At 43.7% G+C, this 13071-nt stretch overlaps 1 protein-coding gene across 1 annotated transcript in view; it reads right to left on the bottom strand.

The window, feature by feature from the left end:
- The window catches only part of FCHSD2 (FCH and double SH3 domains 2), a 68021-nt gene that overhangs the window by 52051 nt on the left and 2899 nt on the right, over positions 1 to 13071 (bottom strand). Inside the window, exons 2-5 of the mRNA XM_015818570.1 lie at positions 11896 to 11902; positions 10149 to 10282; positions 9834 to 9888; positions 7796 to 7924 (exon numbers count right to left, since the gene is read on the bottom strand). Coding sequence (XP_015674056.1) covers positions 7796 to 7924; positions 9834 to 9888; positions 10149 to 10282; positions 11896 to 11902 — 325 coding nt within the window. The remainder of the gene's footprint in view (positions 1 to 7795; positions 7925 to 9833; positions 9889 to 10148; positions 10283 to 11895; positions 11903 to 13071) is intronic.

Below are 13071 nucleotides of genomic sequence, written 5' to 3'. Positions count from 1 at the left end.
AGTGAATCACTGCAGTTTGTGAGTAACACGGTTAAGTGAATCACTGCAGTTCTTAAGGAACACGGTTGTTAAGTGAATCACTGCAGTTCTTAAGGAACACAGTTGTTAAGTGAATCACTGCAGTTCTTAAGGAACACGGTTGTTAAGTGAATCACTGCAGTTCTTAAGGAACACGGTTGTTAAGTGAATCACTGCAGTTTGTAACATGGTTAAGTGAATCACTGCAGTTTGTGAGTAACACGGTTGTTAAGTGAATCACTGCAGTTTCTGAGTAACACGGTTAAGTGAATCACTGCAGTTTGTGAGTAACACGGTTGTTAAGTGAATCACTGCAGTTTGTGAGTAACACGGTTAAGTGAATCACTGCAGTTTGTGAGTAACACGGTTGTTAAGTGAATAATTGCAGTTCTTAAGGAACACGGTTGTTAAGTGAATCACTGCACTTCTTAAGGAACACGGTTAAGTGAATCACTGCAGTTTGTAACACGGTTAAGTGAATCACTGCAGTTCGTGAGTAACACGGTTAAGTGAATCACTGCAGTTCTTAAGTAACACGGTTGTTAAGTGAATCACTGCAGTTCATGAGTCACACGGTTGTTAAGTGAATCTGGTTTCTCCCACTGACTTTGCTTGTCGGAAAGTCGCAACAGGGGACCACGTGACCCCCGGGAGACACTGCAACCATCATAAATACAGGTAGTCCTCGACTTACAACAGTTTGTTCTGTCGCAGCCTCCCTGTGGTCACGTGATCCAAATCTGGACACTTGGCAAGAGGCTCCTATTTATGACAGGGTTGCCACGTCCCCGGGGTCAGGTGATCCCCTTCTACGACCTTCCGGCAAGCAAAGTCAACGGAGAAGCCGGATTCACTTAACAACCGTGTGACTCACTTAACGACTGCAGTGCTTCATTTAACAAATGTGGCAAGGAAGGTCCTAAAATGGGGCAAAACTCACACAACAGCCGTCTCACTTATCAACGGAAATTTGGGGCTCCGTTATGGTTGTAAGCGGAGGACGACCAAATACGGGTTGCCGTAAGCACCTGAATTTTGACTACGGGACCACGGGGGAAGGCCGCAACGGTCGTATGTATGAAAAACGGTCGTTAAGTCACTCCCTTCATCGCTGTTGTCACTTTTCAAACGGTCACTAAATGAACCGCTGTATGTCGAGGACGACCTGCACTCAAATAAAGAAAGCTCGTTTATCCCTCCTCGTTTCCAATCACGCTGCACTTCAGGACCACATCCTGGGTATTAAATGACCGTCATTTCCAGATTTATGACCTCCCCCCCCCCCGTGCATTTCTGTCTCGAATACGTATACGACAGAAATAAAATAGCTATCTTGGGCCAAGGCTGACGGTATTTTTCTGCTGTAATTATTCTTATTATTCTTATTTTTTTTTAGGGGAAGGAAGCAGGAAGGAGAGCGTGAGTGCCTGTAAATTATTTAAGAGGCACGCAGGCTATCTAGGAAAAGGGACATTAAATTGATTTTTTTTTATATATATATATTTTTGGATCGTCTTTCTCCGTGGCATGAATAATTTAGGCGGCGGTTTCAAAAGGCCGCCTGCCGTGTGTGTGTATGTGGGGGGGGGGCGTTGGGTTTTTTTTTAAAAAAGCCCTCGTCTCCGTTTCGCCTTCAAACGGAGGCTCCGAAACGGAGGCAGGATCTTTAATCCGAGGGCTCTATAAATAAAACGCTTTGCCCATTTCTGCAAGCGATCCGATTTTCGGAAAGGAACAGCCAAATTGTCCGAGCGTGCACAGTTGTGTTGGGTGAGGCAACCCAAGGCGCAAACACAGGAAAAGGGTGGTTTGTAATAAAAGGTGGTTTATCTACAATAGAATACAATTATACAGCGGGAATTGTAAGAGCGGCATCCAACAAAGGTTGATTACAGCGGGGAATAGAAGAGAGAGAGAAACTCTAGCAAAAAGCCTTCCCTTTTATACTCAAGCTCTTAAAGGGATACAGACTCCTGCTGAGTCATTCCTAGCATTGTATTATTCCTCTCACGTTATACAAGCTGGTTAACTTCTAAATCAGGGGTGTCAAACTGCCGGCTCGCGGGCCGGACGCATCACCAGGAAACCGCGCCCACCCCATTGCCGGCACTGGGGAAAAAGCTCCGATACGTCGCGCGACGTCACGAGTTTGACATGTCTGTTCTAAATCATCGACAAAAAATGGTTGAGTCGTTCTCCAAGGGAAGAGCATCTGATCACTAGCAAGACTGGACTGGACAGCCATTGGTCCGGAAGGGTAAAGGGTCTCCCACACGGACAGGAGGTTGGACTAGAAGACCTCCAAGGTCCCTTCCGACTTGGTTATTCTGTTAAATAGCGGTGATGTGTTAAGGAGATGAGGATTTGAGAACGTTGGTCAGGAATGACAGGCGTGACTAGTCCAGGGGTCTTCAAACGTGGCCCTTTTATGACAGGCGTGACTAGTCCAGGGGTCTTCAAACGTGGCCCTTTTATGACTTATGACTTGGCTGAGGAATTCTGGGAGTTGAAGTCCACAAGTCATAAAAGGGCCACGTTTGAAGGCCCCTGGTCTAGTCTAACAAAGCAAAGGGCTAAGTGTGACACGATAGCAGTCTTCTAATATTTGAGGGGCTGCCCCGAAGAAAAGGGGGTCCACCTCTTCTCCAAAGCACCAGAAGGCAGGAGAAGAAGCAACGGATGGAAACTGACCAAGGAGAGAAGCAACCTGGAACTAAGGAGAAACTTCCTGACAGTGAGGACAATTAACCAGTGGAATTATCTACCTCCAGAAGTTGTGGACGCTCCAACAATGGAGGTTTTTAAGAAGAGACTGGACAAGCATTTGTCTGGAATGGTATAGGTAAGGGGTAGGCAACCTTGGCTCTTTTATGACTCGTGGAATTCAACTCCCAGAATTCCTGAGCCAGCCATGCTGAAGGGAAAGGGAGAGGTTTCCAAGCTGAGCCATGCTGGCTCAGGAATTCTGGGAGTTGAAGTCCACGAGTCATAAAAGGGGCCATAGTTCCCCCATGCTGGCTCAGGAATTCTGGGAGTTGAAGTCCACGAGTCATGAAGGCGCCATAGTTCCCTCATGCTGGCTCAGGAATTCTGGGAGTTGAAGTCCCCAAGTCATGAAGGGGCCATAGTTCCCCCATGCTGGCTCAGGAATTCTGGGAGTTGAAGTCCACGAGTCATGAAGGGGCCATAGTTCACCCATGCTGGGTGAGGAATTCTGGGAGTTGAAGTCCACGAGTCATGAAGGGGCCATAGTTCCCCCATGCTGGCTCAGGAATTCTGGGAGTTGAAGTCCCCGAGTCATAAAATAGCCAAGGTTGCCTACCCCTGGTATAGGTTCTCCTCCCTGAGCAGCAGGTTGGACTACAAGACCTCCAAGGCCCCTTCCAACTCCTGTTATTCTGTATTCCGTATTCTATTCTGTGCAAGTACTCCTTAGTTATAACGGCGCTGAAAAAAGTGACGGTCCTAACTGTGAAACAGTCACATTTTTCAGTGCCGTTGTTACTTCGATTGGTCACTAAATAAACTGCTATAAGCCGAGGTCTACCTGTATTCCATGCTTCCTTAAAGCTTGTGTAAAAAAATTCTTTCTGGCTTCCCTTCTGACAGCTGAATTGTTATTTAGGGATAATTCAACCGGCCGAAGGACGGCTTTTATTCACATTCGGTTAAACCCGATGGGCAATTAACTGGCCAAAATTATTATTTAGCTTCGCTGTGTTCCACCACGGCTCCACAAAGGATCCGTGAATAGCTCCTCTCTGCTTATTTTTAGGCAGCTGAACTTCTCCCCTCCCCTCCCCGGAGTTCTTCAATGGATTTTGGAGGGAACAAACGGCGATGGGTTTTCCAGATGGGCTGGCATTGCCACATTCACAAAACCCCACGCAACACACTTCTTCTGCAAAACCAGCGGGTGCCCATCGAGAGAGGCTGCCCTGCGTCTCAAATCGGGCAGATCGGGACTAGAGACTCCTGTCTTAGGGGAAGCTCTGATATTTTTCAGGGATTTTTTTTTTTGGGGGGGGGGGAGAAAGGACATTAAGGATTCTGAACGGGAAGCCCAACCTGTTTTATGGGTGGTTGTCGGGGGGGTGGTGGTTAGTAAGAAATAGGTTGTTTTTTTTTTAATAATTGCAACACACTGATCCACTATTTCTCATTGTTGGTTTGTCGCATTTCACAAAGAAAATGTAATTTTAAAAAAATAGAAAATAACCGTTTGCACAATGCCAGTGGGATCTGTTTGTTTATCTATCTATCCATATTTGTCTGTCTGTCTGTCTATCTCTATCATCTCCCATCTCTTCATCCATTATGTCTGTCTGTTTGTCTATCATCTATCTATCTATCTATCTATCTATCTATCTATCTATCTATCTATCTATCTATCTATCTATCTATCTATTCCTTTATCATCTACCATCTCTTCATCCATTATCTCTATCTCTTCATCCATTATGTCTGTCTCTCTCTATCATCTATCTATCTATTTATCTATCTCTATAATCTACCATCTCTTCATCCATTATCTCTCTCTTCATCCATTATGTCTGTCTCTCTCTATCATCTATCTATCTATTTATCTATCTCTATAATCTACCATCTCTTCATCCATTATCTCTATCTCTTCATCCATTATGTCTGTCTGTCTGTCTGTCTGTCTGTCTGTCTGTCTGTCTGTCTGTCTGTCTGTCTGTCTATCTATCTATCTATCTATTCCTTTATCATCTACCATCTCTTCATCCATTATCTCTATCTCTTCATCCATTATGTGTCTCTCTCTATCATCTATCTATTTATCTATCTCTATAATCTACCATCTCTTCATCCATTATCTCTATCTCTTCATCCATGTCTGTCTGTCTGTCCGTCCGTCCGTCTGTCCATCCATCCATCTATCTATCATTTATCTATCTCTATCATCTACCATCTCTTCATCCATTATCTCTATCTCTTCATACATTATGTCTGTCTGCCTGCCTACCTACCTACATAAATAATCCATCTACCTACACCGCTATCAATCTATCTCTACTTACCTACCTACCTACCTACACATCTACCTATCTATACCTCTATCAATCTATACCCCTATTTACCTACCTATACATTATGTCAGTCTGCCTACTTACCTATAAAATTCATCCATCCATCCATCCACCCACCCACCTATCTAATTCACCTACCTACACCTCTATCAATCTCTATCTACCTACCTACCTATATATATCTACCAATCCATCCAGCGATACATACATACATACATATATACATACATACATACAAACCAACCAACCAACAAACAAAACACACATCAGTCTAAAACCTCTGTTGATCAGATTTTTTTGTTAAATCTACCTTACAGAAGACTCTCTATTCAGGACTATAATATGAATAGGAGACTTTTTTCTAGTTTTTCAACTATTTCAATTATTAAGATGATACAAGTCTAATTTTATAAATTCCATTAATTATTCAATCCCTGAAACGATGAATTTTAAAAGGTTAGGACAATTGTGAATGCCGCTTATTGGTATTTTATTTCCCGCGCACTATTCTTTTCAGTTTCTTCTTCTTTTCTTTGATGTAGTCATTTAGTTCAGTGGTTCTCAACCTTTTCTTCACTACGGACCCTGCCCCCCTTTAAATACCTTTTGTGGCCCCGGATCCCCCAAAGATTTAATTTAATATTTAAATCATTACATGTCTTCAAACCTTCAACGTAATGGGTCCCCAGGAGTCTGTGGACCATAGGTTGAGAACCACTGATTTAGTTTGTTCTTTAAATCTTTTAAAATAAAATGAAGAACTGTTTCTCAAAAAGTGGTCGCAAACATAATTTTGACCACTACTGCTAAAATCCAGCGATGCAGCTTCCTATCATTTTGAGACAGGCAACCTTAAAAGGAAGACTTAGTGTACCAGTCGAATTTGTTTTTAAACCTTTTCAAAACTTTAAAACCTTTTTTAAACCTCCCAGCATCTGTCCTTTTCTTTGCCTCTAACAGAGGTTACAACAGATCACATCCACATTGCTTCACTGCAGACATAACATAATGATGTAGAAAAAACAACCACATCTTCAGACCTAAACCTTGATTTGTTATATACAAGGTAAATGGATTTAAAACTGTAGAACTCCTTTTTTTTTGTTTTGAGACATTCCTTATGCTTTCCGAGATAGACAAAAACATCTGGATTATAATGAAGGCGTATCGTAACGGCGAACACAAAGTAATCATTAAATGTCACCTGCAAATCTACTTAAAGCATGTTTCCCTAGCCTGGTTTAGCCGACAAACCAGGTTAGTTGAAAGGAAACAACAAACCTAACTGCGAGAAACGTAGCTGGCTAAGGAATTCTGGGAGTTGAAGTCCACAAGTCATAAAAGGGCCAAGTTTGAAGACCCCTGGTATAAACAGATCCTCTATGTTTAGGGAATGCAAATTACGGCTTTTAACAATATTATATCTATATTTAGCTGAAACCACATCCTTGAGTTACAGCCATTCGTTTCGTGACCATTCAAAGCTACATCGGCCCTGAAAAAAAGTGACTTACGACTGTTTTTCACACTTACGACCGTTGGAGCCTTCCTGTGATCACGTGATCAAAATTTGGACACCTGGCAACTGGCTCACATTTATGACGGTTACAGCGTCCCGGGATCACGTGACCCTCTTTTGTGACTTTCTGATAAGCAAAGTCAATGGGGAAATCAGATTTACTTAACAACCGTGTGACTCACTTAACAACTGCAGTGATTCGCTTAACGACTGCGGCAATAAAGGTCGTAAAATGGGGCAAAGCTCACTTAACAATTGTCTCACTTAGCAACAAACATCTCGGGCGCCATTGCGGTCGTATGTCGAGGATTACCTGTAATAATTTTTTTACAAACAGTTAAATACCTTGAAACTTTTTCGAACACTAAACTTTAGATCCAGAATGCTCTCTTTATAAGGAAGGAAACATATGAGATCTTGCAGTAATTCTGACTTATATAACTATGGTTAAAATGACAGGTCAATAACAATAACAATAACAGAGTTGGAAGATGCCTTGGAGGTCATCTAGTCCAACCCCCTGCTCAGGCAGGAAGCCCTGTACCATTTCAGACAAATGGCTGTCCAGTTTTATTCTTGAAAACTTCCAGTGTTGGAGAAGGGAGGGAGGAAGGAAGGAAGGAAGGAAGGATAACAGAATAAAAGAGTTGGAAGGACCTTGGAGGTCATCTAGTCCAATCCCCTGCTCAGGCAGGAAGCCCTGTACCATTTCAGACAAATGGCTGTCCAGTCTCTTCTTGAAAACTTCCAGTGTTGGAGAAGGGAGGGAGGGAGGGAGGGAGGGAGGGAGGAAGGAAGAATAACAGAGTTGGAAGGGACCTTGGAGGTTATCTAGTCCAACCCCCTGCTCAGGCAGGAAGCCCTGTACCATTTCAGACAAATGGCTGTCCAGTCTCTTCTTGAAAACTTCCAGTGTTGGAGAAGGGAGGGAGGGAGGGAGGAAGGAAGGAAGAATAACAGAGTTGGAAGGGACCTTGGAGGTTATCTAGTCCAACCCTCTGCTCAGGCAGGAAGCCCTGTACCATTCACAGCTTCTGGAGGCAGGTGGTTCCCCTGGTTAATTGTTCTCACTGTCAGGAAGTTTCTCCTTAGTTCCAGGTTGCTTCTCTCCTTGGTGAGTTTCCATACATCATCGTAAGAGAATTGAATAACCCGGAGAAAAATGGAAGCACTTCAATTAAATCTGCCTTTAATCATTAATCCTTACCTTGATAATGTTTACCAAGTCCGTTTGATAGTAGCGGTCTTGATGGGCATTGGCAGCTGCTAACGTGAGAAGATACTCATTCCTTGCATGAGTAGCCTTCGAATTACACTCAGACCGGCGTGCTTTTAACTAGACAAGTAAAAAGATAACTGGGTGAGAAATTATCTCAGCATGGACCTTGAGGATTCTAAAGCAATATTTTGGTTAAGACATGGATGGCTCACAAATGACTACACCTTTTTAGAAAGCTGCTTCAACGTCCAAGAAGGCTAAATAGTATACACAGTTCAGAATTTCAACAATAAGAACAACAACACCTTTTGTACAGGTGGTCCTCGACTTACGACCACAACTGAGCCCAAAATTTCTGTTGCTGAGTGAGGCATTTGTTAAGTGAGCTTTGCCCCACTTTATGACCTTTCTTGCCACAGTTGTTAAGTGAATCACATTTGGGTGATTGGGCGGGGGGTGGAACTCTTGAGTGGGGGGTTGGACTAGATGACCTACAAGGTCCCTTTCAACTATTCTATTCTATTCTATTCTATTCTATTCTATTCTATTCTATTCTATTCTATTCTATTCCATATTTTCTTTTCTATTCTATTCTATTCTATTCTATTCTATTCTATTCTGTAATTCTACTCTATTCTATTCTATTCTATTCTATATTCTACTCTACTCTATTCTATTCTGTTCTGTAATTCTATTCTGTAATTCTATTCTATTCTGTAATTCTATTCTGTAATTCTATTCTATTCTATTCTGTTCTGTAATTCTATTCTGTAATTCTATTCTATTCTGTAATTCTATTCTGTAATTCTATTCTATTCTATTCTATTCTGTAATTCTATTCTATTCTGTAATTCTATTCTGTAATTCTATTCCAGTGATGGCGAACCTTTTAGAGACCGAGTGCCCAAACTGCAATCCAAAACCCACTTATTTATTGCCGGGTGCCAGGTGGGCGTGGCTCACTAGGTGAGCATGGCTGTGATGGTCATGGCAGACTGGGTGGGCGTGGTCACCTCGATGTTGCTCATGGGGAGGGACGCCTGTGGGGGCCGGGGGGAGATCCAGGGGGTCTGTAGCAGGTGGGGTGGGGTGGGTAGGAGGCTCCTCCTGCAGGGTGAGGCGAGGCAGGGTGGGGGTGCCATTATCTCAGGGCAAGTCAAGGCAGGGGCCGGGGCAGCTGTTGCCTGACACCATCGGCCCCCGCACACAAAGGCCAGCGAACGCATGGGGGCCGACAGTGTCCGTCAGCAGCCACAGTCGGCGCACTCTGGGCCTCTGCAGCCCACCGCCAGCAGTTCAGAGAAGTGCCCACAGAGAGGGCTCTGAGTGCCGCCTCTGACACACGTGCCATAGGTTCGCCACCACTGTTCTATTCTATTCTGTAATTCTATTCTATTCTATTCTATTCTATTCTATTCTATTCTATTCTGTATTTCTATTCTATTCTATTCTATATTATACTCTATTCTATTCTGTAATTCTATTCGATTCTGTAATTCTATTCGATTCTGTAATTCTATTCGATTCTATTCTGTAATTCTATTCTATGCTATAATTATATTCTATTCTATTCGATTCTGTAATTCTATTCTATTCTATTCTATTCTATTCTATTCTATTCTATTCTATTCTGTAATTCTATTCTATTCCGGTTGTTAGGTGAATCTGCCCTTCCCCATGGACTTTGCTTGTCAAAACGTCACAAAGGGGGATAACATAACCCCTGGACGCTGCATCCGTCATAACTATGAGTCCGTTGCCAAGTGCCTGAATTTTGACCCCACGATCATCGAGATACTACGAAGGTCATAAGTGTGAAAAACGGTCCTAAGTCCCTTTTTTTCCAGGGCTGCTGTAACTCTGAACAGCCACTAAGTCAACTGTTGTAAGTCGAGGAGGACCTGTGATATATACAGAAAACAGCTTAGAGTTTCCAAAACTGCAACTCCCCCTTTTGCACTGTCTCCACTGCCAGACATTACACAGCTCTAAAATTGGACGTTACACCATTTATTTTTGCACTTACCTTAACACTGGCTTTCTGTAAGCTTATCCTCGATTGAAAAAGACTAAGTTTAGACCTGCAAACAAACAAGTAGTAAAAAAAAAAAAAAAAGAGTTATTTCTGGTGAACAGGACAGAGAATCCTGTGTTTAGAAAGCGGCGCGTTATTTTTATTTTTATTTTCCCTTTCAAAAATAAGATTGAAGGGAGAAACGCAGGAAATTCCTCGGTAATCGGGGCCAATTGGCTACAAGCAGGATTAAAGCGCTAATTAGGACGGCAAAGAGTTGCGTGGAGTTAATTTGCGTGCAGAATTTTGGAAGCAGCGAGAACGTACTTGGCTTCGATGTCGGCCTTTTCCCGGACAGCCTGGGCCATCTGCTCCGTTTCGAAGTATTTTTTCTTCCCCTTGGCTAAATCTTTGACCGTCTCCTGAAGTTCGGTCTGGATCCTGATCAGCTGGTCCACACACTGAACAACACACACACACAAACAAAACAAAACAAGGTATTTCATAAAAGTAGAATCTGCCATGAAAAGCTGGAGGCACACAAGTAAGTACTCCTCGATTTACAACAATTCAGCCCAACATTTCTGTTACTAAGCTAGACAGTCATTAAGTGAGTTTGGCCTCATTTTACGACCTTTCTCGCCCACCGTTGTTAAATGAATCGCTGCGGTCGTTAAAGTGAGTCGCCCGGTGGTTAAGTGAATCTGGATTCCGGACTGACTTTTGCTGGTCAAAAAGTTGCAAAAGGGGATCACGTGACCTTGAGATAGGACCGCGGTTGTAAATACGAGTCAGTTGCCCAGCATCTGAATTTTGATCACGTGACCACCGGGGACGCCGCGATGGTCATAAATGTGCAAAAACGGTCATTAAGTTGCTTGGTGCACTTCTCTTGTAACTTAGAATATATCACTTTTTGCCCTTCTGTCATAATTTTGAACAGTCACTAAATGAATGGTTGTAAGCCAAGGACTACAGGTTATCCTTGACGTACGACCACAATTGACCCCAAAATTTCTGTCGTTAAGTGAGACATTTATTAGGTGAGTTTTGCCCTGTTTTACGACATGGCTTGCCTCGGTTGTTCAGTGAATCGCTGAAGTTATTAAGTTAGTGACACGGTTTTAAGTGAATCTGGCTTCCTCATTGATTTTGCTTTGTCAGAAGGTGACAAAAGGGGATCACGTGACCCCGGGATCTTGCAACTGTTATAAGTACAAGCCAGTTGCCAAGCTTCTGGATTTTGATCACGTGATCACGGGGAATGCTGCAAAGGTCGTTAACTATGAAAAATGGTCATTAAGTCACATTTTTCAGTGCCGTTGTGCTTAGGAACACGGTTGTTAAGTGAATCCGGCTTCCCCCATTGACTTTGCTTGTCAGAATTTCGCAAAAGGGGATCACCTGACCCCCCCGGGGACACTGAGACCGTCATAAATATGAGTCAGTTGCCAAGCGTCCCGATTTTTGATCGTGTGACCACAGGAATTCTGCAATGGTCGTAAGTGTAAAAACACAACAAAAACGGTCCTACGTCACTTTTTTCAATGCTGTTGTAAATCGAGGACGGCCTGCATCCAAAATACTGGCGTTTCCAACACTGACAAATAATTTGTGTTGCTTTCTTTTCCTAGCACAGGGGTAGGCAACCTTGGCTCTTTTATGACTCGTGGACTTCAACTCCCAGAATTCCTGAGCCAGCATGGGGGAACTATGGCCCCTTCATGACTCGTGGACTTCAACTCCCAGAATTCCTCAGCCAGCATGGGGGAACTATGGCCCCTTCATGACTCGTGGACTTCAACTCCCAGAATTCCTGAGCCAGCATGGCTCAGCTTGGAAACCTCTCCCTTTCCCCTCAGCATGGCTGGCTCAGGAATTCTGGGAGTTGAAGTCCAGGAGTCATAAAAGAGCCAAGGTTGCCTACCCCTGACCTAGCACTACATTGTGCTCCATGAGTTAAGAACACAGTAAACTGTGCCTTCGTTTTACATGCAAATATTTGCAAAAGACAATTAGATTTGTGCGTATATTTTCCCTCAGGGCTTCAGAGACGAGATGCTGCCTGACTTGCCGACAGGCTGTTGATTCCACCACAGTTCCACAAAAGGGGAATTTTGGAGGCTAAACGTCAGGGAAGGTGCAGGAAAAGAGCGGGGCCGTCTTTAATTCGCTTTGTAATTCTCTTTACACCGGTGTTCCTCAATGTTAGCAGCTTTTCAGATCGGCGGACTTCGACTCCCAGAATTCCCCAGCTGGAGGATTCTGGGAGTCGAAGTCCTCAAGCTGCCGCGGTTGAGAAACGCCGCTCTAAAAAAAAAAAACCCTTTTCAGCCACTACGGCATTTCTACAATAACAATAATAAAAAGCATTTTTTCCCCCCCTTGCTCAGCCTTCCATCTGCAAGAAGCCACAAGGATCTTTCTGTATTCGGTTCCTGGCCTGCTGCCTGGGACTGCCTTTGCAGGACCTGCCTGAAACGCCTCCATTTCCGTTGCACCCTTAAAATCTTGGTTTGTTCCAGGAATGTTTTTAGAAGGCACCACACCTCAGGTTCAAAGCCTATCTGGGCATCATTTGGAAAATTTAAAAAGCCACCTCCGAAAGACGGCTTAGTTTTCGGATTCTTGCAACCATCACGGGGTGCATTTCGTTTTTGTTTACAAAGAGAAAGTTTTTTTGCTGGCTGCCGATAACACACAGCGTGCCAGCTCTTGGAGCAAAATGCATGCCATATGGCTGCTCAGGAAGGAGGGAAAGAAGGAAGGAAGGAAGGAAGGAAGGAAGGAAGGAAGGAAGGAAGGAAGGAAGGAAGGAAGGAAGGAAGGAAGGAGGGAAGGAAGGAGGGAAGGAAGGAAGAGGAAGGAGAGATTCTTTCAGAAAGCAATCTGTTCATAGAGATTATGCAAGGGATATAATTATAGATGGTTGGGGTGTTGTCTATTAGAGATTATTGCAAAAGGTTATGTGGTCTCTCTCTCTCTCTCTCTCTCTCTCTCTCTCTCTCTCTCTCTCTCTCGGCCTAATAAAATGGCTGGCTCAGGAATTCTGGGAGTTGAAGTCCCCGAATCATGAAGGGGCGAGTTTCCCAATGCTGGCTGAGGAATTCTGGGAGTTGAAGTCCGCAAGTCATGAAGAGGCCATAGTTTCCCCATGCTGGCTGAGGAATTCTGGGAGTTGAAGTCCATGAGTCATGAAGGGGCCATAGTTCCCCCATGCTGGCTCAGGAATTCTGGGAGTTGAAGTCCA

Source organism: Protobothrops mucrosquamatus, unplaced genomic scaffold, assembly GCF_001527695.2.
Source record: "Protobothrops mucrosquamatus isolate PMUCROS unplaced genomic scaffold, P.Mucros_1.0 scaffold765, whole genome shotgun sequence".
Taxonomy (NCBI): domain Eukaryota; kingdom Metazoa; phylum Chordata; class Lepidosauria; order Squamata; family Viperidae; genus Protobothrops; species Protobothrops mucrosquamatus.
This window is presented reverse-complemented; position numbering and strand designations above follow the sequence as displayed.